The 21,246-nt window shown below is 45.9% G+C and overlaps 1 protein-coding gene across 1 annotated transcript; it reads right to left on the reverse strand.

Moving 5' to 3' along the window:
* Positions 1-3,076: 3,076 nt before the first annotated feature.
* lrrc52 (leucine rich repeat containing 52) lies at positions 3,077-20,920 on the reverse strand. Its single transcript, XM_084010774.1, has 2 exons — positions 19,610-20,920; positions 3,077-3,947 (listed from the first exon to the last, which is right to left on the reverse strand). Exons 1-2 carry the CDS (start codon positions 20,256-20,258, stop codon positions 3,592-3,594), a joined length of 1,005 nt encoding a protein of 334 aa, XP_083866900.1. The 5' UTR covers positions 20,259-20,920; the 3' UTR covers positions 3,077-3,591.
* Positions 20,921-21,246: the final 326 nt, after the last annotated feature.

A 21,246-nucleotide genomic window follows, 5' to 3' on the forward strand; every position in this document is an offset into this window, starting at 1 on the left:
TGTCCCTTTCCACTGACAAACATAAGTAGCTCATTGAGTCCAGACACTGTAAATATCTCAGCATTAAGCCCCTTTTACATATGATTACACCCTCACACACCTCCTACATGTGATATTTTTACTGCCCCTTTGACGAGTTAGCACAAAGGTAGCGCCCGACCAACTTCCCCTGTCCTCTGACCTGCTGCTGGTGGAAGGACCGACGATATTTCTGCCTGCTAAAAACTGCAAAATAGCTGCTCTTTCCATACAGGAAGCACTGTGTTTTTGAGGAAACGTTCAGGTATGTACGTAGCTGTGAGGTCACGCTCTTGTAGGTCAAATGTCTTGTGAATGTAACGTAATGTAAGAAGGGCTGGCACCAGCAGTCTGCAGGTCATTTAAAACCTGTACGCCTCTTAGCTTCCCCTTGAACAAATGATCTGATAATGACAGCCTAAAGATTTAAGAGATACATCATGGTCCAGGTGTGTGTGTGTGTGTTTGTGTGCATTGTGTGAAAGCTGATGACAGTGTTGAATGATTGAGGATGAGAGGAGGTAGCGATGCATGGTAAGAGAGACCAAAACAGGAGTGTTAATGTTCCCTGACTTTAGCTGTGCCCTTGAGATTTTCTCGTGTAGGCGAGTGTGTGTGTGTGTGTGTGTGTGTGACTCTCACCAATTGGCGGATAAATGATGCAACAATTTGTAATTTGTCACTTTACGCCGTTCTCGCTTTCTGCATGTCGGCATGTAATCTGTACTGAATGCGATGTAAAGGCATCTGTGTGAATTTGCTACGCTCTGAAGACGTGACGTATACGTGATTTTAGAGAGACTGCCAGGAGCCCGATGTTTGAGACAGATGTCCCAAAATGTTTTGCTTCTTTTTAAAGTCCGATTATTGACGGTTGCAAAGTTTTTGTTGCATTTCCTCGACCTAATGGTATGGTTTTATTGACCGAACTGCCGCCACCGTAGTTTTAGTCGACTGATTCGTGGTAACGACGTTAAAGGCGCAATATTTTGGAATTCAGAGCACCGTGAGCTGTCATCACTGTTCCCATCGTTAGCAACATTAGCTGCGAGCTCAGCTGTCTCCAAGTAGAGAGCAGTTGAGAAGCACACAAAAATGCTCCAAATTTCGTTTAGCATCTTTAACTCCATGGCTTAAAAATGACACGCGAAGCCCAAAATGTGGAATAATGACACGTGGATACGTCAGAAATGTCGTGCTATTTATACGCCTTCCCATGAGGCAACGGGGGACATGTGTGTCTGTAAGGATGTGCTCCAGCAGACACATTTTGATTACAAATTACCCTCCCATAGTAAAACAACAAAAAAAGAACTGACTTCTGCATCCAATTATAGATATACTGCCACCATCATAAAGCAAGCTGGAAATAAAAATATACGTACGCATGTATCACACACTCTCTCTCACACACACACACACACACACACACACATACTGCTGAGCCCTCCGGAGAGTCATCATTCAACCGGGCCCATTCATCTGGGGCATTTGGAGCCACTCGACTCAAAAAACGAATAAAAGCCCAGCTATCAATCAGCCTTTCAATACAGCTGCTAAGTACATCAATCAGGATGAATTCCCGCTTCTGATGGCGAACGCCGCTCCGCCTCCACCCATCCCCCTACCCGCGGTTTCCGTCCCGTGACGGACGGGCTGGAAGCACGGCGGGATGGAGGAAGTAAAGGGTCTCGGATCAGTCTGGGCTCGTGAATCACTCGTCGTTGCCGCTCACGGAGATGCACTGCGATGGCTCAGACACACAGTTGTACACACACACACACACACATTTCTACTACTACTACCACCCCAGAGGCTTCCACTCCCACACTGACAGCTGGGCTATACACCGCGGCCTGTATGTGCTCAGCTGTAACGTGAGGTCAATCAAGCGAGGCTCCCAGTCACATAGTGTAGAGTCACCGTTCGCTTTACGACCGACTCCATCGGCCCCCGACGCCACAGTGAACCTGCCCCCACAAACACAAGCTGGCAGACAGTGGACGTCTGGATGGGAAGCTGCCGCCGCGTCTGTAAAGCTTTACACCAGGCTGAAACGCAGCGTTCAGATCTGTTTTCACCTGTGATCACTGTGATGCACATTTTTAATTTCAAAAGCAAAACCTGAGTGGAAAGAAAGTTGAAGTACCGGTATCACTAAAAAAATGTATTTCGATATTTACGATTAATCTGATGAATGAAAATTCACCACAATTAACTTATTGTGGGTGTTTTTTAAACTCAAAATGTAATATCGTCCCTAACAGACTTAGCGAATAAATTACGACGATGTGACTTAAACGCCCGGTGAAGCTTCCGGTGTGGACCGATGAGGAGACCGAAGCGGACCCTCGCAGACACGCAGGTGTGGAAAGTATGAATTGGCCGTGTTGCGGCGTCTTCTTTTGCAGTGGTTTAACGGTGCACGACTGAAAAATGAGTGAGCGTTGTGTTGGATTTCCTTTAGGTGATTTTCTTAAAATTCTGTTAAATCCTCAACATCTGGATGGAAACTTGGTCAGAAGTGTGCTCTGTTGCACCCGTAACCACACCCAACGGTGATGTCACGGTGTACCGACACACCCCAGAGTACACTTCTACATCACAGAGTCACAGGAAGAAAAAAAAACACTTGACCTCAGTGAAAACCAGATTTTCAGGAAGTGGCTCTTAAAGATTCCCTGTGGAGTTTTCTTGTCAACAAAGACAATTATGTTTACATTCGTGTTTGTATCCTCGAGACGCGTTTCTTTCTTTTTAAAGCATTTGCAAAGCTGATTTTTTCTTTCTTAAAAATTGAAACATGCAATGCTTCAGTCCACGTTACGTCCATCGAATGTTACTCAGATACCAACAAAATGGGGATCTGCTCATCAACACACCACAGGGTGCCTTTAAACTTCCTGTTCATCCCTCCAGCAGTGACTCACATAAGTTTTATTTTTTCTTACATTCAAATCATTTGAATCTCTCCCCAAAGTGTTTCTGGACAGATTCTGTCAGAAGTGACTGTTCACCATCTCAAGTGAGTTGCCTTAAGGCATGTGGGAAATCCACATCTATAACAGCGTAATGTACGACGTGTTTTGTTTTCGTTATGGTAGCAGAGATAAGGCATCACTCTCTTTGTGACCCCCGAAACCTCCTCATGTGTTAATGTACCGCCTGTGTGTCGCTTCACGTAGCACGTCTCCTTATAATCCTCCTTTACTCAAGAGCACTTCACACAGCATCCGCCCACTCGGAGACACCGGCCGCTCCGTGGAGTATCTGCATGTGTGTGTGTGTGTGTGTGTGTGTGTGTGGTTGTGTGTATGGGGAGTTATTGCTCTCAATAATCTCAGAGGTCATTCTGTACTCCTGAAGTGAAGGCATAGTCATCCTTATTGCTGTCTCAGTCTGTCTCACTCTCTCTCTCTCACACACACACACACACACACTTTTTGTCAAATATTTAAGAGCATATTGCGATATCTAAATCTGTAACACAGAGAGACAGTCAGGTCTTGGTTCATTGCAGAGCCTTTGGTCTCAGAGTCCTCTCATCACTGGTTCTGGTTTCACATCAGTCTGTCACACCTGCATGTTAGGCTTGCTCAAATCCCCGTTCCCTTGGTTCCCTCCTCCTCCTCCTCCTCCTCCTCCACAACCGCCTCCTCCTCCACCCATCCCTCCCCGCTCGTCCTCGTCATCGCTGTCCAGCTCCTCACTCTTCCTCTTGCTGTAGCGCTCGTACAGCACCATGAGCACGCCCATCACCCAGGCCGAGACCGTGCCGGCCGAGAAGATGACGAAGCCGATGGCGATGAAGAAGAGGTAGTCCCAGTAGCCCAGGCCCTGGTGGCAATCTGCCCGCAGCTGCATGCCGACCTCTGCCAGCCGCTGGCCCACCAGCTCCGGGGGACTGTGGCAAACTGTCTGGCCCTCGTCTGGAGGTGAAGGAGAGGAAGAGGAGGGAGGGAGGGAGGGAGGGAGGGGGGGGGAGAAGAGACAGGGAGGGTCGAGGAGATTAACGAGGAAATATATAGAATAAAAGAGGGCAGTGGCAGAGAATAATCAGTATATGGTCAAAGATGAAGGTCAGAGCATCAGGAGAGGCAAAGGAGAAAATAAATATAATTACTCTGGAGAATAAGGTGTACTAAAGAGAAAGGCAGGCACACACACACACACACACACACACACACACACACACACACACACACACACACACACACACACACACACACACACACACAGCTGTTAACAATACCGTGATAACCTTTGTGATAAATGATCCCAAGAGACGTTATAGATTTCCTCTGGGTAACGCAGGTCTTTGGTGTCTAGCACATGACAACATTATTATGCTGCGCACACACACACACTTACACACACACACGCATGCACAGAGAGGTGACTAGACTTGACTGCAAGGCTCTGACACATCAACCCCCCCGCCTTCATGCACATCATTATACACCAACAAATCAATCTGCAGCAGCGGAGAGATAAGGAGACGAGTGTTTTCCCTGATAAAACATCTGCCGTTCATAATGAGGAATATGATAATGACCACACGGGGAGGAGGAGACGCTACATACGTTAAAATGTTTATTCACGGCATTTCGCCACAGAGAGTTCAAAGGTCAGGCTGCAGGAGCCGGTTCAGGATTCAGCGTATAGCGCGGCGCTTTATCGTGTTCTCATTACGCTACAGTGACTCTGCAGCATTAGCATGTACAGTTCCCTCACGTATATTAATTAGGATGAAAGGCGGAGTGTTGAAGAGATGAGAGCGGCGTGCTCTGTATGCAGACATAAGTGGAGCGCAGGATACAGCACGCGCTGTTTTCCTATCGGTTCATCTGACTTCATCTCTCGTTACGAGCTGATTCCCATGCTCCTTCTCTCCCACCCTCTCCGCACGCTTGATTGCACTAACTCCCTCCCCCCAAAAAAGAAGGGTTTTATCAAGCTGGGAACAATGAGAGATGGGAGAGGCGGAAAAAAGATGGACAGGCGGACTAAAACGAGACGAGAATAAGACGGAGACGGTAACGGTAAAAAAGAAAGATTGGAAGAACGCAAAAGGAGGAACATTTTTGAAATATTTGCAACCGCAGGCACTTAATGGAAAGGGACGGACGCAGCGAGATCTCAGAAGATGAGAGAGGAGGACTCGCTGCAGTCTGTCCTCTGATGGATTATTGCTGTTAACAATGTGAATTAAACCACACTCATCTACCAATAAAGCCAAAGGTCTGAACATGGAAATGAGTGATGGGGGGAGAATGGCGATAATAGTCAGATATGATCTATCCTTCTCTCACTAATACTTGGGCCTGGGCTTCATGAGCAGTTAAAGGTGAAAGCTGGAGCTAGAAGTTGTGAAATAATTATGAAACCAAGGACACTGAGCCCAGTTTGGTATCTGTAGTAATCATAACTCAAATTGACTTAAATCCTTCCTCACAAGCGCTTTATTCTCCTAATATCCACTGTAACCTCAAGATAACCCCTGAGGCAGATTCCTCTTGTGATAAGATCAATCCGACTGTTTGCCTGCCAGGGTTAAAATACTCGTTAAGCCTTCCTGGTGTTTTGACAAGGTTTTCACAAAACTTTTGATGAAAACGTCGACAACATATCTGCAGGGGTTTGATAAGGCTCTTGATCAATACTGACTTAACGATTGCCTCACCAGGGTCCTTTGTCTCAGATTCGAGGAGACACGCTGTGCTGGTTTTTGACCTTAGATTGTTTAAAAAGGTGGAGGACATAACAGCGTCCGGAAGCGTAGTACCCACCCTTCAGCTCCCTCTCAGGTAAATACTGTTAGTGCTTTCTTGCTGGGCATAGCAAGCACATTTGCAGTAGTTTCTGCATGTTGAGAGCCAGTTAGGGGCAAGAGAAATGTTCCCAATCTCCTTTTATGCACCTTTAAGATTAAGTATTGACCTTGAATGGTTAAGGTTTGGGATTGTCCTTAAATGGTTGAGGTTTGACATTGACCTCGATTGGTTGAGGTTTGGCATTGACCTTGAATGGTTGCGATTCGGCATTGACGTTGAATGGTTGAGGTTCGACATTGACCTTGAATGGTTGAGGTTCGACATTGCCCTTGAATGGTTGAGGTTCGGCATTGACCTTGAATGGTTGAGGTTCGGCATTGACCTTGAATGGTTGCGGTTCGGCATTAACCTCGAGTGGTGGCGATTCTGCATTGACCTTGAATGGTTGCGGTTCGGCATTGACCTTGAATGGTTGAAGTTCAGCATTGACCTTGAATGGTTGCGGTTCGGCATTAACCTCAAGTGGTGGCGATTCTGCATTGATTGGTTAAGGTTTTGGATTGTCCTTGAATGGTTGAGGTTCAACATTTACCTTGAATGCTTAAGGTTTGATGTTGACCTTGAATGGTTAAGGTTTGGGATTGTCCTTGAATATTTGAGGTTTTGGCATTGACCTTGAATGGTTGAGGTTCAGCATTGACCTTGAAGGCTGGGATAGGTCATTGTTCAGTGAGTCCTGTGAGAGTTTTCATACATTTTTGTGGGTAACCAAATAGTTACAACCATTTTGGCTTCTCTTCTGCACAGTGTTTATTTGACAGATCTCGTTTTCATTCATACATTACATACATTCAGCAGACCCAGTTTCCCACAGTCTTCACTTCCTCAAGTAAAGAAAAATAGCATTTTACCTGCAATGATGGCCAATACTCTGTAAAAATGTGAGAAAAATCTATCTTAATTCAATAGGAAAGGATATATGCAGTAAGGAAAAATGTGATGGCTGATGCTGGGTGGCGAACAAGACAAACAAATTACAAAATTATACACAGGTATTATCATAAAGCAGTTAGGATCCAAAATGGGACGTATGAGTGATAATATCTACAGGAAGTATAAAGATGTTCCCCCCATTTAATGTGGAAACGCTCTTTTTATTCTCCGTTTTGGAAACAAGTAATCAGAAGTACTGGTAATGGTTTGAATGAATCGCATCCTCAATCTCCCCGGCTTACCAAATAAGACTTTGCAGGCTTTATTGCCGCTTCAGGGATTGTTCTCCACCACTGGAAGAGAAAATGTGCTGCCCCAGCTGTGGTTTTATTTATGGAGTGAGGGAAAACAGCTGATTATACTCGATGCAAAAAGACTCAAAATACCCCCTGTCCCACTCCCAGGGGTCTGGAGGTATCTGCAATGGGCCAGTACCCTCCCAAGGTCTGGGCGGGGCCCGGGGCGGCGAAACAGATTAGTAGCTAGCAGGTCCATTACTCCCATGGGGTCATGGAGGGTGGCCGAAATTGCTATTACTACTATTGTAGTAAAAGTATTTGCAGAGGCTTCCCTCTGTCTTTGCTGTCAGTTTAAAATATTTAAAACACTCATACACACACCTCCGTAACCACCCTCACAAACAACAACTGCTTTGTATTTTTGGGCAGCTAATTCCTGTTTGGGTAAGCAACGGAGCTAATAGCTAACTTAAAAGAGCATCGAGTTGAGGCTACATAATGATGCATTCAATTTCTATTCGGTAAAAATAAGTTGTAAAATTGGGTTTTTGGCGATTAACCATCATAAATAAGTCTGTTTTCCTTAATCTAACTAAGTAGTTTTGTTTTTTAAACACCTCAGGGGCACTGATCCTTCTTGTTGCCGGGCAAAGAACAATCAAATATGATTTTTTAAAATATCATAGGAACCATTCTATGAGGATACTTTGTTATTGTAGGTGAAATTGTGTCATAAAGTCAGTGACAATTTACAAACGTTTGCTAGCATTTGCCACCATAAGCTACTGGACACTGGCTTCTCATCAGTTGTCAAAGCAAACAAAATCACATAGGGCTCAGGCGAAAGTTGGAAAACGCTTGGCAAGAAAACATGAGAGAAAAGGCTGCAACGCTAGACGCTAAAAGTACTAAGACAATCTGGAAACAGGGAACCGACTTCAGAGGGTTTAAAGACACTGTGAGCCACAGCTGATGAGACACAGGTGAAACTAATTAGGAGCAGGGCACAGACACTGGTGGGAACGCACAGGGACAGGAAGTGGAACATCTAAAATGAGATGAGCGGTAACTAACAAAATAAAACAGGAAACACAAAAAAACCTGAATAAAATGACATGACCTTGGTTATTTATAGCAGAGTGTGTCAATACCAAACCAAGGCAGGCTGTAGCAGCTGAACTACTGAGTGCTTCCACTGTGCAAAGGTGCTTTTTACTGAATACGACTTCAACTTATCGTTTGTGCACCGTACAGTTAGCCACGATCTACCTGATCAGGCGTCGGCATGTTGAGAGCAGTTTAGAGGCAATAGAAATGCTCCCAATCTCCTATTATGCACCTTTTAAGGTGTGATTGGTGAATCAAATTCAATTCATTGAATTTGAATGGGTAAGGTTCGGCATTGACCCTGAATGGTTAAGGTTTGGCACTGACTTCGAATGGGTAAGGTTAAGCATTGACCTCTAATGGCTGAGGCTCTGCATTGACCCCAAATAGATAAGGTTTGGCATCGACCTTGAATGGTTAAGGTTATGCATTGACTCTAAAAGTTCAAGGTTAGGCATTGACCTTGTAAGGTTAAGGTTAGGCATTGACCTTGTAAGGTTAAGGTTCAGCATCAACCTTGTATGGTTAAGGTCAGGCATTAGCCCTTGTAAGGTTAAGGTTAGGCATTGACCTTGTAAGGTTAAGGTTAGGCATTGACCTTGTAAGGTTAAGGTTCAGCATCAACCTTGTATGGTTAAGGTTAGGCATTGACTCCAGAAGGTTAAGGTTAGGCATTGACCTTGTAAGGTTAAGTTTCGCCATTGACTCCGAAAGGTTAAGTTTAGGCATTGATGAGGCATTGACTCCGAAAGGTTAAGGTTAGGCATTGACCTTGTAAGGTTAAGCTTAGGCATTGACCTTGTAAGGTTAAGGTTAGGCATCGACCTTGTAAGGTTAAGGTTCAGCATCAACCTTGTATGGTTAAGGTTAGGCATTGACTCCAGAAGGTTAAGGTTAGCCATTGACCTTGTAAGGTTAAGGTTAGGCATCGACCTTGTAAGGTTAAGGTTCAGCATCAACCTTGTATGGTTAAGGTTAGGCATTGACTCCAGAAGGTTAAGGTTAGCCATTGACCTTGTAAGGTTAAGTTTCGCCATTGACTCCGAAAGGTTAAGGTTAGGCATTGACTAGGCATTGACTAGGTGTTGACTCCGAAAGGTTAAGGTTAGGCATTGACTAGGTGTTGACTCCAAAAGGTTAAGGTTAGGCATTGACTAGGTGTTGACTCCAAAAGGTTAAGGTTAGGCATTGACTAGGTGTTGACTCCAAAAGGTTAAGGTTAGGCATTGACTAGGCAGTGACTCCGAAAGACTAAGGTTAGGCATTGACTAGGCATTGACTAGGTGTTGACTCCGAAAGGTTAAGGTTAGGCATTGACTAGGTGTTGACTCCAAAAGGTTAAGGTTAGGCATTGACTAGGTGTTGACTCCAAAAGGTTAAGGTTAGGCATTGACTAGGTGTTGACTCCAAAAGGTTAAGGTTAGGCATTGACTAGGCAGTGACTCCGAAAGACTAAGGTTAGGCATTGACTAGGCATTGACTAGGTGTTGACTCCGAAAGGTTAAGGTTAGGCATTGACTAGGCATTGACTCCAAAAGGTTAAGGTTAGGCATTGACTAGGCAGTGACTCCAAAAGGTTAAGGTTAGGCATTGACTCTGAAATGTTAAGGTTCAGCATTGACCTTGAAAGGTTACGAATACAGTGAGAAGTTAAAACTGCAAGTTGATCAGGTAGCTGTTTTTAGTGTTTCTCTCTTTATTTGACAGCTTTCCCTGTCAAGGCAGAAATAGCAGGTGGGCTTTGAGGTAGGAGGGAACACTATGGCAAGTCATTATGTTGTTGTTTTTTTGTAATTATTGATACCCTAAGATTACTGTGCAGTTATTCAGTTGCAAAGAGATGAACCCAGGGATGAACCAGGAGACGAATGTTACCCGCTCAGCCAGCATACATGCACATACACTGTATTATTACTCAACATCACTCATCAATCAGCCGATACACAGGAAAAATACAGTGTGTCAGGTATAAAGTTTCTGACTTTAACACTGCTTTTATCACAGAGTCTGCATTTTAGAGCAAATTCACGGCTGCCTCCTATAATCCGAGATAAGGCAAATTGATTTTAGTGTTACTGAAGAACACAGGAAAAGGTGGCAGCCGGGATGATTCACGCTGCATTCAGACTCTCCTTGCCGTTCTCTCACTCATCCCATCACTCAGCATAGGAAACCACTCAGACATCACTCTGGCAGATAGCCTTTCTACATTCCTCTGTAAGGTGTATGTTTTTTGTGCGGCTGCTTATGAGGCGCTTAATCCAAGACACCATTCGCCCAAAAGCATGCAATTTTGAAAAATGGTCTTTAAAATGTTTTTTGAAAGAGCCCAGACTTCTTAATTGAGAGTTTGGACGGCGTCTATGCCGCGGCGTGCCAACTTGAGCTAAAATGTACCCTTATTTGAACTTGCTTTGGCACCACTTAACCTATTCAGTTTGCCTACAGAGAGATATTACAATCATAAACTTTCTTTAAGTCGCTGCACTAATACTGTCATTCTGTAGATACCAAATTAGAAGACGACGGGTATTTCAGCAACTAAACTAAAGGACGTTTTCAGGTGAGAGGGTGTATGTATAGAAAGAAGATAAATATGTGTGTGTCCTCTTTGTTCCAACAGCTTGAATGTACAGTCTGATTGCAGCAGATTCAGAACAGTGGCTGCAGCCTTATAGGATTCACACTTTTCTGCATGCGTGCTGCACTGCAGTTTCCATATTCCTCCACCTTAAACAAGCACTGGCTGGAAAATGCTGCATAAGATGGATTTGGGATGACGCCCACTCTGCCCTCTTATGATGAAACAGTCTGCCCTGAACATTAATCTTTGGCATCACATTTCTTCTCTTCGTTACTGTCAGGCTGTAGTTGGACAAGACATCACTTTAGTCTGGTCCCTGTTTTCACGACATGGTCCTGGATGCATTATTGAATGTGGCAGGGCCCCCTAGCCTTCAATTGCAAAATGTCACTCAGAGAAACAGACTCAAGAAGACTACAAAGGGACACAAAACAACCACAAAGAGACAAGAAACAACTACAAAGAGACAAGAAACAACTACAAAGGGACACAAAACAACTACAAAGAGACAAGAAACAACTACAAAGAGACACAAAACAACTACACAGAGACACGAAACAACTACAAAGAGACACGAAACAACTAGAAAGGGACACAAAACAACCACAAAGAGACACGAAACAACTACAAAGAGACACAAAACAACCACAAAGAGACAAGAAACAACTACAAAGGGACACAAAACAACCACAAAGAGACAAGAAACAACTACAAAGAGACACAAAACAACTACACAGAGACACGAAACAACTACAAAGAGACACGAAACAACTAGAAAGGGACACAAAACAACCACAAAGAGACACGAAACAACTACAAAGAGACACAAAACAACCACAAAGAGACACAACAGTGGCAAAGCGATCCAAAATGACCCACAAAAGGCACAAAAACAAAGAGAGATGCATAATGACGACAAAGCAAAAGGACCTAAATGATCATGGCGGTCATATCTCTTTGACCTCGGGGTGCTAAGACCCACGGTGTGTCTGCTGGGCATGATGTCACCTTGTTGCGGGAACAATAGCCGGGCCGTGGTCGGCGGTATCAGCGTGACGCTATGCAGGCCGCGTCGTTCCACTGAGCGAACATTTACATTTACATTTACATTTACATTTACATTTAGGTCATTTAGCAGACGCTTTTGTCCAAAGCGACTTACAATAAGTACATTTGTCAAAAGAAGGAAACAAAGAAACCACGACGTATCATTGCCGATGCAGTAAGAGCTAAAAATAGAACAAGTGCTAGGTCCTCATCTGAGTAAAGTAGTACTTCAAGAGTAACAGTGCTACGATCCGAGTTTTTTTTTTTTTTTTTTTTTGCGGGGGGGGGGGGGGGGGGGGGGGGGGGTCGAGGGAGGGTGTTAGTGGGACTCATGCTATGTAGAGTCGAGGTGAAGTCTGAACAGGTGAGTCTTGAGCCTTTTTCGGAAGATGGCAAATGACTCTGCTGTCCTGACATTGGTCGGGAGTTCGTTCCACCACTGAGGCGCCAGAACAGAGAAGAGTCTGGACTTTGCTGAGCGACATTTCCTGAGCGAACACAAATCCCCCCGGCTCTGTGACACACCGCAAGGGCCGGGGGGCTATAAGGGCAAAATGGTACTGAAGGCAATAAACAGCAGTAATCAGAGGAACACACACACTTACTCACAGATACAGGGGCTACACACACACACACACACACAGAGCTGATACAAGCACTCAAACATGACACTCAAGCTGAGCTTTCCAGGAATTGTGAATGGGGGGACCTTAATGTTTTTCTGTGTGTACTTTAATCTAAAAGAGAGCTAGTAATCCGGCGAGCTCAAGCGATACGGCCTCCGTGTCAAGTCATCGGCTGGATGGTTTTTCCGAGCGCCGGCACTGACACAGTGACAGAGAGCCGGGCTCATCGCCTCCCTGGAGGAGAGGTTGGTTTAAACGACCAATGAGACGCCGCTGAAAGACATCGCTGACTCTTTGATGAACTTCGCTCCGACGCGGCCGCTCCACGCACCAAACAGCGAAGGGCAGCAGGAACGGCAATCATCTCAGACGCCCGCAGGTCCACGCAGAAGAAAACACATGCATTTCACACACGCATGCAAGTACACAACATGTTCACATCACGTGCATGCCGATGATCAGAGCCGCGAGGCGGAGAGGCCGTCCTGTGAACTGGCAACAGAGCTATTTATAAGCAGATTAATTATGCCAATGCATATGGTAATCAGTGTGGTTGTAGGGGGGGGAGTTTACACACGGGAGCTCAAGCATAGCTCCTCTGCAGGCGCTCTGACCTTGACCTCTGACCTCCCCCATAGAAGCTGTCGACTGGAAATAGGATCTGAGGTATTATTTGTTGAAAACATATGACGGTAATGGGCAGCGCTGCCAAGGGTGCCCGCCGCCCGTCACCTTGTTTGCTTCGTTTGTACGACGCGGAGGCAGCGTGGCGAACAAGCAAAATATTCTGTGAAGAAGCACAAGCCGACTTAAGTTACTGGCAAAACGCCATAAACCAACCTCCTCAATGACGGGAGGAATTGTAATTAACTAGAAACTCATGGGTCATGTTCATGGACATACTTTATCGCCTTCATCCAATCCAACCAAGAGAGAGGAGTCGGAGGGGGGTTCGCTGAGTTTGATTCCTAGCTGACAAAACCCACTCAATGATCAAATAAGAGGCATAAAATGACAAAACTCAGGTAATAAAGGTATTACAATGAAACGAAGGTTGAAACGTTTAATATCCTGTAATCAATTTGATCCAGCTGCCAAAATATCTATTCAAATGTAGATTTCGAAGATCTCCTGCTTTTAAAGCATTTAAAAAAAAAATGGGAAGTCTTTCTATTTCGTTATTTTACTTCTTAATTTAAGTCTGAAAATCCCCGTGTGTGAGCAACCAAGCGGTGACAACTCGTGAAGCCTTCATGCTTTACACAACGATACATGATGTCATTTTTTGAGTTCAACTTTCGTCACCGCATTACATCATTCAACAATGTTCTACATACCGAAATCAAATACATAGATAGATTTAAAGAGAATATTGTATATATATATTTACACTTTTTGCGTTTATTAAGATAGAACAGTTTGAGAGTTAGCAGTGAGCATCGGTACATGGGGTGCCTCAATGTTGTATATATTTCTAAAGGAGTTGTAAGTATTGTTGCGGTATTATGAACTCCCACCACCCTTGTGTTGTTTTCATGTGTGGGCCAAGTCGGGACCTTACGTTGGTTGAAAAGATGATCTCACGACCTTCTCTCGAGTCGTAGTAGCAGATTGATTGATTGATTGATGGATGGATGTCACAATATTATTGGTTGAAATTGCCGATGTAAACCTTGACGTATTTTTTTCCCCGGAAAAATAACCCTGGATTGTTTTATACAGAAATACAAATGTTTCTTTGGGGGGATTTCTTTCAGCATATATTGTTAAATAGGTGCACAATATGACCGGGATGTGATCTAAAAGGGTTACATCTTCAAAAGTAGTGAAGTGACAAAGGTCAACGCCTGGAAACCTTCTCTTTCACAGGATCGCCGTTTTCTTCTATGCAATAGTAAATTATGGCAACCGTATGTGATGCACGTATTTGAACTTAGTATTTTAAAGACGACTGCTCGCCGGACGATGTAAGACTTTTTTAGGTCCTTCCTCTCAGCGAAGCTGGAGTACCTCGCCGTTTTAGAAGCATCACACAGGGGTTGGCGAAGACTAAGAATAGCTGACCTTTTCTCCATCACATCCACGAGGGCTGAATAACACACGCCTTCTGATTCCTCTCCTTTCAAATACGGCATTAGTCAGATTACTGCCATCCTCCTTTCCATCATTTCTCCATAAGATCCCTTCTTCCTCTGGCGGAGGATGAGTGTGAGAGAGAGAGAGAGAGAGAGAGTGAAGGTCAGATAGCAACAGCTCTCTCTCTCCTTTTCCCTCTATCGCTCTTCTTATCAGTCGTCCTCTCTTCATCACCTCCCACTTTTCTCTCCCACTGTGGCACGTTTAGCATTTATTCTCCCTTCAGCCTTTATCACTCCATTTCCCATCTTCTTCCTCCACGCCTTTCCCTCTCTCTCTCTCTTGGTTTTTCGCTCCATCATCTTCACTCTCTGTCCTCTCTTTTCCAATTTAATTCTCCTGGCACACACACACACACACACACAGTGTCATGTCACACACCTGAGCTACACTTCCCCTCAGGTGATCACATCACAAACACGCCCACGCCAGCGTCGCAGCAATCTCGGTTTCGACCACGTAAATGCACCGAGACATTAAAAAACATACGCGGGGCTCTACGGCTGCACAAGTAGGCCGGCTCGAATTCGATACGCCTCTCCCGCACCAGATGGGTCTGAGGAATCGTTCCAGCTGATAAATAATGTATCATCTACCTGTATTAAATTGAATCGATGGCTCCTTGTCATAATGAATGTTTTAACGGGGTTTGAGTGACAGATCTGGGGCGCGCAGGCCGATTGGCAACTCCTTTGTATCTGTTTCTTCTCCCTCTCTGCGAGTCTCCCTCGATTGTCCGTCTTAATCGCTTTGCTTTTCTCTTGTCTCGTCTTTTCGTCCTCCGTTATTTTAGTCACGCTATTTCACTCGACCCCTCCTCTCATCTCTCGTCTCTGAAGTAATGTACGATTGACTTTCATTACGGATAAAATCAAGTTCAATTGGTGCAACCAAAAAAAAAGAAAAAAGAACCCTCTCTCATTGCTTCCCCGTCTCTGAACCTGTGGACCTCGACTTCTCTTTCTCTTTTTTATGAATATTTAACTCTTGCCCCGTGCGTGGCCCTCTGCCTTGGCTCTTTGCCTCGGGGGGTTTTGTGAGCTGTCCAGAGCCCCGACGAGCAGCCAAAGATACCTCACCCCCAAAACACTGCCGCCATAACGCCACCAACGCTGCCAGCCCAGGACAAAGCCACTTACATTTGGTGTATTTAGCTGAAGTCCTTGTCAACACTGACCCACAGCGTCGCACGGCAGGTTGTTCGACAAGCTCAAATCCTAATAGGACAAAGTAGGTGCACTCGCCGAGTACGGACAATTGATGATGGAGAACATAATATACCCTCATGGCGATAAACAATGCCGGGTCATATAAGGCTGAATGTCAACCAGTAGCAATTATCTGTAAGGAGTTGTGACAATTAGTCTACCATATGTGAGTATTCGAAGCCACAGGAGACATTGTATTGACAAAACTCCATCCAAACAAACTGCAAAGTGCTAGAAAAAAGTGAAATCAGCTAAAGTTTACTATGTCGATGGGATTGATCGCAGGAATCTGTGACAGTACTGACAAATATTAGCAATAATGAACTTATTTTCCCTTTAACTTACTTGACTTTATTAGGAAAGATGAAGTATTATTACTTTTTGTTGCCATTTGGATAATATAATGCAGACATATTATTGCCTTGTAAAGTTAATATGAAAATATTGCCTGAAAACGTTGTGGCCAGGAGATACATAGCATCATTAATAGTTAGACATTAGTGTCGCATTTTGGCCAGCTGTGAAGTAAAATATTCTCTCTCTTTTAGCTCTACTTTTGGTCTCCGCCAACTCCAAAGAGAAATATTTAGCTCTTTAGCTGCAAAATACTCCACCAGCGAGACTCTCGCTGTTTTTCCTTTGGCAATTTGGTGTTGAACAGGAAGTGAAAACAGCTGCATGCTGAGTTCAAAAACAGAGCTATGAGAGTGGTGAGAAAGAGAGACACATCGGCTGGTTTACTACGAAACCTTGTTGTTTATTTAAATACAACAAAGCCATAAAAAGGATGACAAATTAATAATGATGACAATTTGTAAAAAGTCTGAAGTCATAGTTTATTAAGTCTGTCAGCAAGACGATAAGCAAAATGTTTGTTTTCTGAATGGAGTTTGGATCGATCGGAGGTAGGCTATGCTAACATTGTAGCTGCTCCATCAACACTTAAAATAACGTCATGTAGACATAAATTTGGCAGCGACCTTGTTGTTGCTTCCATAGAGAGTCTCTGGTTTCTACACATAGTTTTGTTTGGTCTCTTGGGTGGCGTTAAGCCCAGGATGAGGCAACAGTGCCCGTCGCAAAATAGATAGCGGAAGGGGAGGAGAACGCCATGTGAGACACGCAGCCAATGGCAGACTTATACCTCTCTATATCCGTTGAGTTGGAACTGATATATTCAACTAAACAACCCCTCTGCCCCTGAACTCGCTCTGATGCTAGCGGATGGAAATCACCCTTTTTCCCTCCACTAGCCCAGACAGAACCTACTTAATGTCATTCAGAATTTATTCTCCGTCTTTGACTTTTCTGCACTTTCTTTCCTCACTTTCTCCCTCTTGTGTTGTTTTTATTAGTCACATGGACAGACGCAACTCCAGTGCTCCTGCTAACCTCGCTGCTTTCCTGAAGAGCCTCTCGTTGACTTGAGAAGGCCGCCGGTCGAACAACGCTGGCGACCTTACTCGCTGACACATTCCAGGCCAAGAGAAACAGGGTGACTCACTTAAGCACGAGCGAAAACATGATAAAATGCCAAAAGAAGACATTGAAACTGTAACGTAATGTAAAGAAACACAATCAGAAGAATTTTTCAGCAATAATTGATGTGCTTATTTAAACCTGGGCAATCACCAGCAGTGTTGAAGGGTCCTGAATGAGCTATTTTGTGAAGACGGGTCACACACACACACACACACATACTTGCATGCACTTGATTCACATTCAAACTGAGACGTAGCGACAGCTGGAATCTCTGTACATTAGACTCACCGTCCTGCAGTCAGATCTGAGGGCATTCATGGCCACAGAAACACACTACATGCTCAGCACACACACACACACACACACACACACACTCACACACACACACACACACACACTCACACACTCACACACACACACACACACACACACACACACACACACACACACACACACACACACACACACACACACACTCACACACACACTCACTTGACCCCATTCACTCTGTTAAACTGGTTACTGGAGTTGTTTGTGTGTGCATTTCATATCACATATCGATGATTGGTGAGACATGGGTGTGGGTGTTGCGGTACAGTCCGAATTCCTCTGGTCACATGTCTTACTTTTAAAAGTGCATTGTGATGGTAAACACAGCTGCGATTTGTTGTATATTAATTGGAAGGTGGCAACCTCTGGGTCTGAAAAGTGAAGCCAATGCCTCAAACTTTGCATCCTTTTTAATGGCCACCAGGGGGCGATGATTGCATGGAAGTCTATGAGAAAATGACCCTACTTCTCTCTTGATTTATTATCTCAGTAAACAAGACTTTATGGTCTCAATCTCGTTTCAAGTCGTCTTCAATTCAGAATAATGTTCATTTATTAAATTATGGTCCATCTAGAGTCAAACAGACCATAAAGCAGTGGATGCTTTCGGGCGTAACTTCGGATTGACAGCTCGCTACTACAGCATCTGGAAGTTGTCCAACCTTTTGCCTTACAGCTTTAACCCCATGTGAAAATAATAGTTATACCTAACATTTTGGTTGCCTAAAAAAAATATTTTTCAGCAACCACAGTCCACAGTCTATGGTTATATTAGCTGGCACACGATAACAAACAATAACTCAGCTGTGGTTGTGTTTTGTCACTTAGGATTCAAAAGCCCTTCTCTCAGACTGTGTTCGGATATTTATTTATTTTAAAAAATGTGATTGTGTAAGGGCTTGTTGGTGCGATGAGTGCGTCCAGTAAGTGTATGTGAGTGCGCCTGCCTGAGCGTGCTTCAGTGCCGTGTGATATTTGAAGGTGGATAAGAACTTTCCGGGGAGCTGCTGTCTTCACGTGGCCTTCCTCTCAAGCTCCATACAGTCATCCCATTGCCGTTCCCCTCGGGCCCCCTGGCCTCAGGTTGTCCCCTAAACCTCCAGATCACACGCTGACTCACACACTTGACTGGAGTGAGTCACTTGCACACACACACACACACACACACACACACACACTTACACACACACACACACACACTGTGCATAGGAGTCCTGCTTTTTTTGAGCACCATCATTAACCATCTGGACTGAAGCAGGCGCCGGTGTGTGTTTGTTTGTGTGTGTGTGGTGTAGTGTAGTGTGTGCAGAGCAGGTACGAGAGGACACAAACAGACCCAGAGAGGCAATGCACTGAGACACTGATGCTATTATAAGCAAGCCCACATTGTTACTGTGTTGCTGGGGTTCACCTGCTTAGGAGCTCGAGAGGCCTTTTGTTTGTGATTTCAATTCAATTCCCCGCTGTTTAAATAATGTGGCTTCCAAGTATGCTGATTTGTTCGGGGGGGGGGGGGGGGGACCCGAGGCGTTATTCAGACGTGAAGGGCGGTCTGACGGGTTTGTACAGATTGCTGACTCTCGGGTCAAACCATTAGCTCTGGATTTTGAGTGTGTGTGTGTGTTTGTGTGTGTGTGTGTGAGGAGGTGAGAAAGATGCCATCTGCATCCGTGGGAGTGCACGTGGAAGCGTGGGTGTGCATACATAAAGGCGAAATAAAGGGAGAGCAATAAGTGGCCCAGCCGTCTCTGAGGACTGAGTTGACCAAGCGCCCACAATCAACTTATCCAAATGAGCTGCGTGACAATCACAAAGCGGCGAGACCTTGGAGCGTCTTTGGCTCATGTAAGAGCCCGTTTACTGGCCAGCGAGAGGGGATCCCGCTTCAAGAGCCAGACTTAACAAGAGACCATCGGACTGCTGCCACCTGAACAGGAACCCGGGTTCACAAGCCATACTTTGGCTTTGGCAGGATGTGTGTTTTATTTGTACTATTCTGGGTTAAACCACCTTCTTTAGACCCCCGTTAATGTGTTATCCCCTACCACACTCCTTCCAGCCTCACCTTGGAACTTGAAGCCCTCTATCTGCACCCAGAGGCAGAGGTCCTCCGTGTCACAGTCGCAGCTCCAGGGGTTCCCGCTGAGCCCCAGGGACCTCAGCGCGGGCAGGGCGATCAGGCTGCTGATGTTCAGGGTCGTCAGGTTGTTCCGGCTCACGTCCAGCACCTGCAGGGCCATGTTCTCCGAGAAGGCGTCCGGGTGGATTTCCCCCAGACCCAGGTTATCCGTCAGCCGGAGCATCACCAGGGACGCCAGGGGTCCGAAAGTCCGGTCCTCGACCTGAAGCAGGGTGTTGAACGACAAGTCCAGGTAGGCCAGTTTCCGCAAATTCCCAAAGGTGGACTCGGAGATCTCGGTCAGGGAGTTGTTGCTGCAGTCCAGGTAGACCAGATCGGACAGGTAGTTGAGCTGCAGCGCCGGAAGGTCCCCGATGCGGTTGTTGGAGATGATGAGTTGCCGGGTGGCCAGGGGCAGGTCGTTGGGGAACAGGGTGAGCTCCTGCCCGGCGCACTGGACCACCAGCTGGTCGTCGCACACGCATCTGTCGGGGCAGCCGGCCGTGAGAGCCGGGGACGGGGTCACCCCCATCACGAAGATAAACAGGAAGAGGAGCCGGAGGGACTGGGCGCTGGGCTCGGGCAACAGACGCATGACGAGGCCGCCCAGAGCGTCATGAACTCGGGCTGCGCTGGACCAGGACTCCCCGGCGCTCTCCGGGCATCCTGCATGGGTGTGAGGAGCTGTGCGAGGGGCGAGACGGCTGCTCGGAGTGCCTGGCTGTCGCTGCCGGAAAGCCTGGCTGCTGTTTATATCCAGCCTCTCTTTCTCTCTCTCAGAAAAACACTATCGGTCAGTCACTCACACGCGCTCTGGCGCGCCACGCACGCGCCGCCACGAGACATCCTGTTTTTTTTTCTTCTCTTTCTTCCAGAAGGTGACCGAGAGACGCTTATCGCTCTGCGGGGTGAGGACCGCGCGGCTTAGCGGACTTTGTCCCGCGTGAGAAGATGACAGGAAGCTGTGGATGTTGTCCGTCACCACGTCGGTGACTCATCCTCGCGGGGGACTTGTCGCCGGCGGAGTGCATTGTTTATTTAGTTTCCAAACAAACGGCATGACTTGTGCACGAAAAACAAAACAAACAACAACAAAGAAAAGCACACAATCCTGGAGACTCCCGGTAAACGCGCCGCTCACATCGGCCGTGTCCTTGACTGCGTGTTCGTCTGAGCGCGCGCGCGTGTGTGCGCGCGTGTGTCCAGCAGACAAGTCAGGAGCGCGTCCGTCCACTTCAGCGCTCAGACCCGCTCTGCGTGTCTCTCTCTGTCTCCGCTGCGCTGTGGTGATCCGACACCCCCCCCCTACCCACACACACACACACACACACACACACACACACACACACACACACACACACACCCTCCTCTCCACGCTGCGGCTCTGCACGCGCAGAAGTACTAAACTGTATTGGTGTTGCGCGTGAGTGAGGGCAATGGTGCGATTGCAATGGTGACGTCAGCAGGCGGTGTTCTCTGGAGAAAACCAGACGTCCGGAGCACAGAGCGGCAGGGGAAACTCTAAATAACTCTCTCTCTCTCTCTCTCTCTCTCTCTCTCTGTGTTTGTGTGTGCGCGCGCGC

The sequence above is a fragment of the Eutrigla gurnardus genome (assembly GCF_963514095.1).
Source record: "Eutrigla gurnardus genome assembly, chromosome: 6".
NCBI lineage: Eukaryota > Metazoa > Chordata > Actinopteri > Perciformes > Triglidae > Eutrigla > Eutrigla gurnardus.

Excerpts from the sequence above, each read along its gene's own strand:
- lrrc52 (XM_084010774.1), bottom strand. The coding sequence starts at position 20,258 with ATGCGTCTGTTGCCCGAGCCCAGCGCCCAGTCCCTCCGGCTCCTCTTC. Across the intron at positions 3,948-19,609 it reads AGAGGGCTTCAAGTTCCAAG|ACGAGGGCCAGACAGTTTGC; the intron begins GTGAGGCTGGAA and ends CTTCACCTCCAG.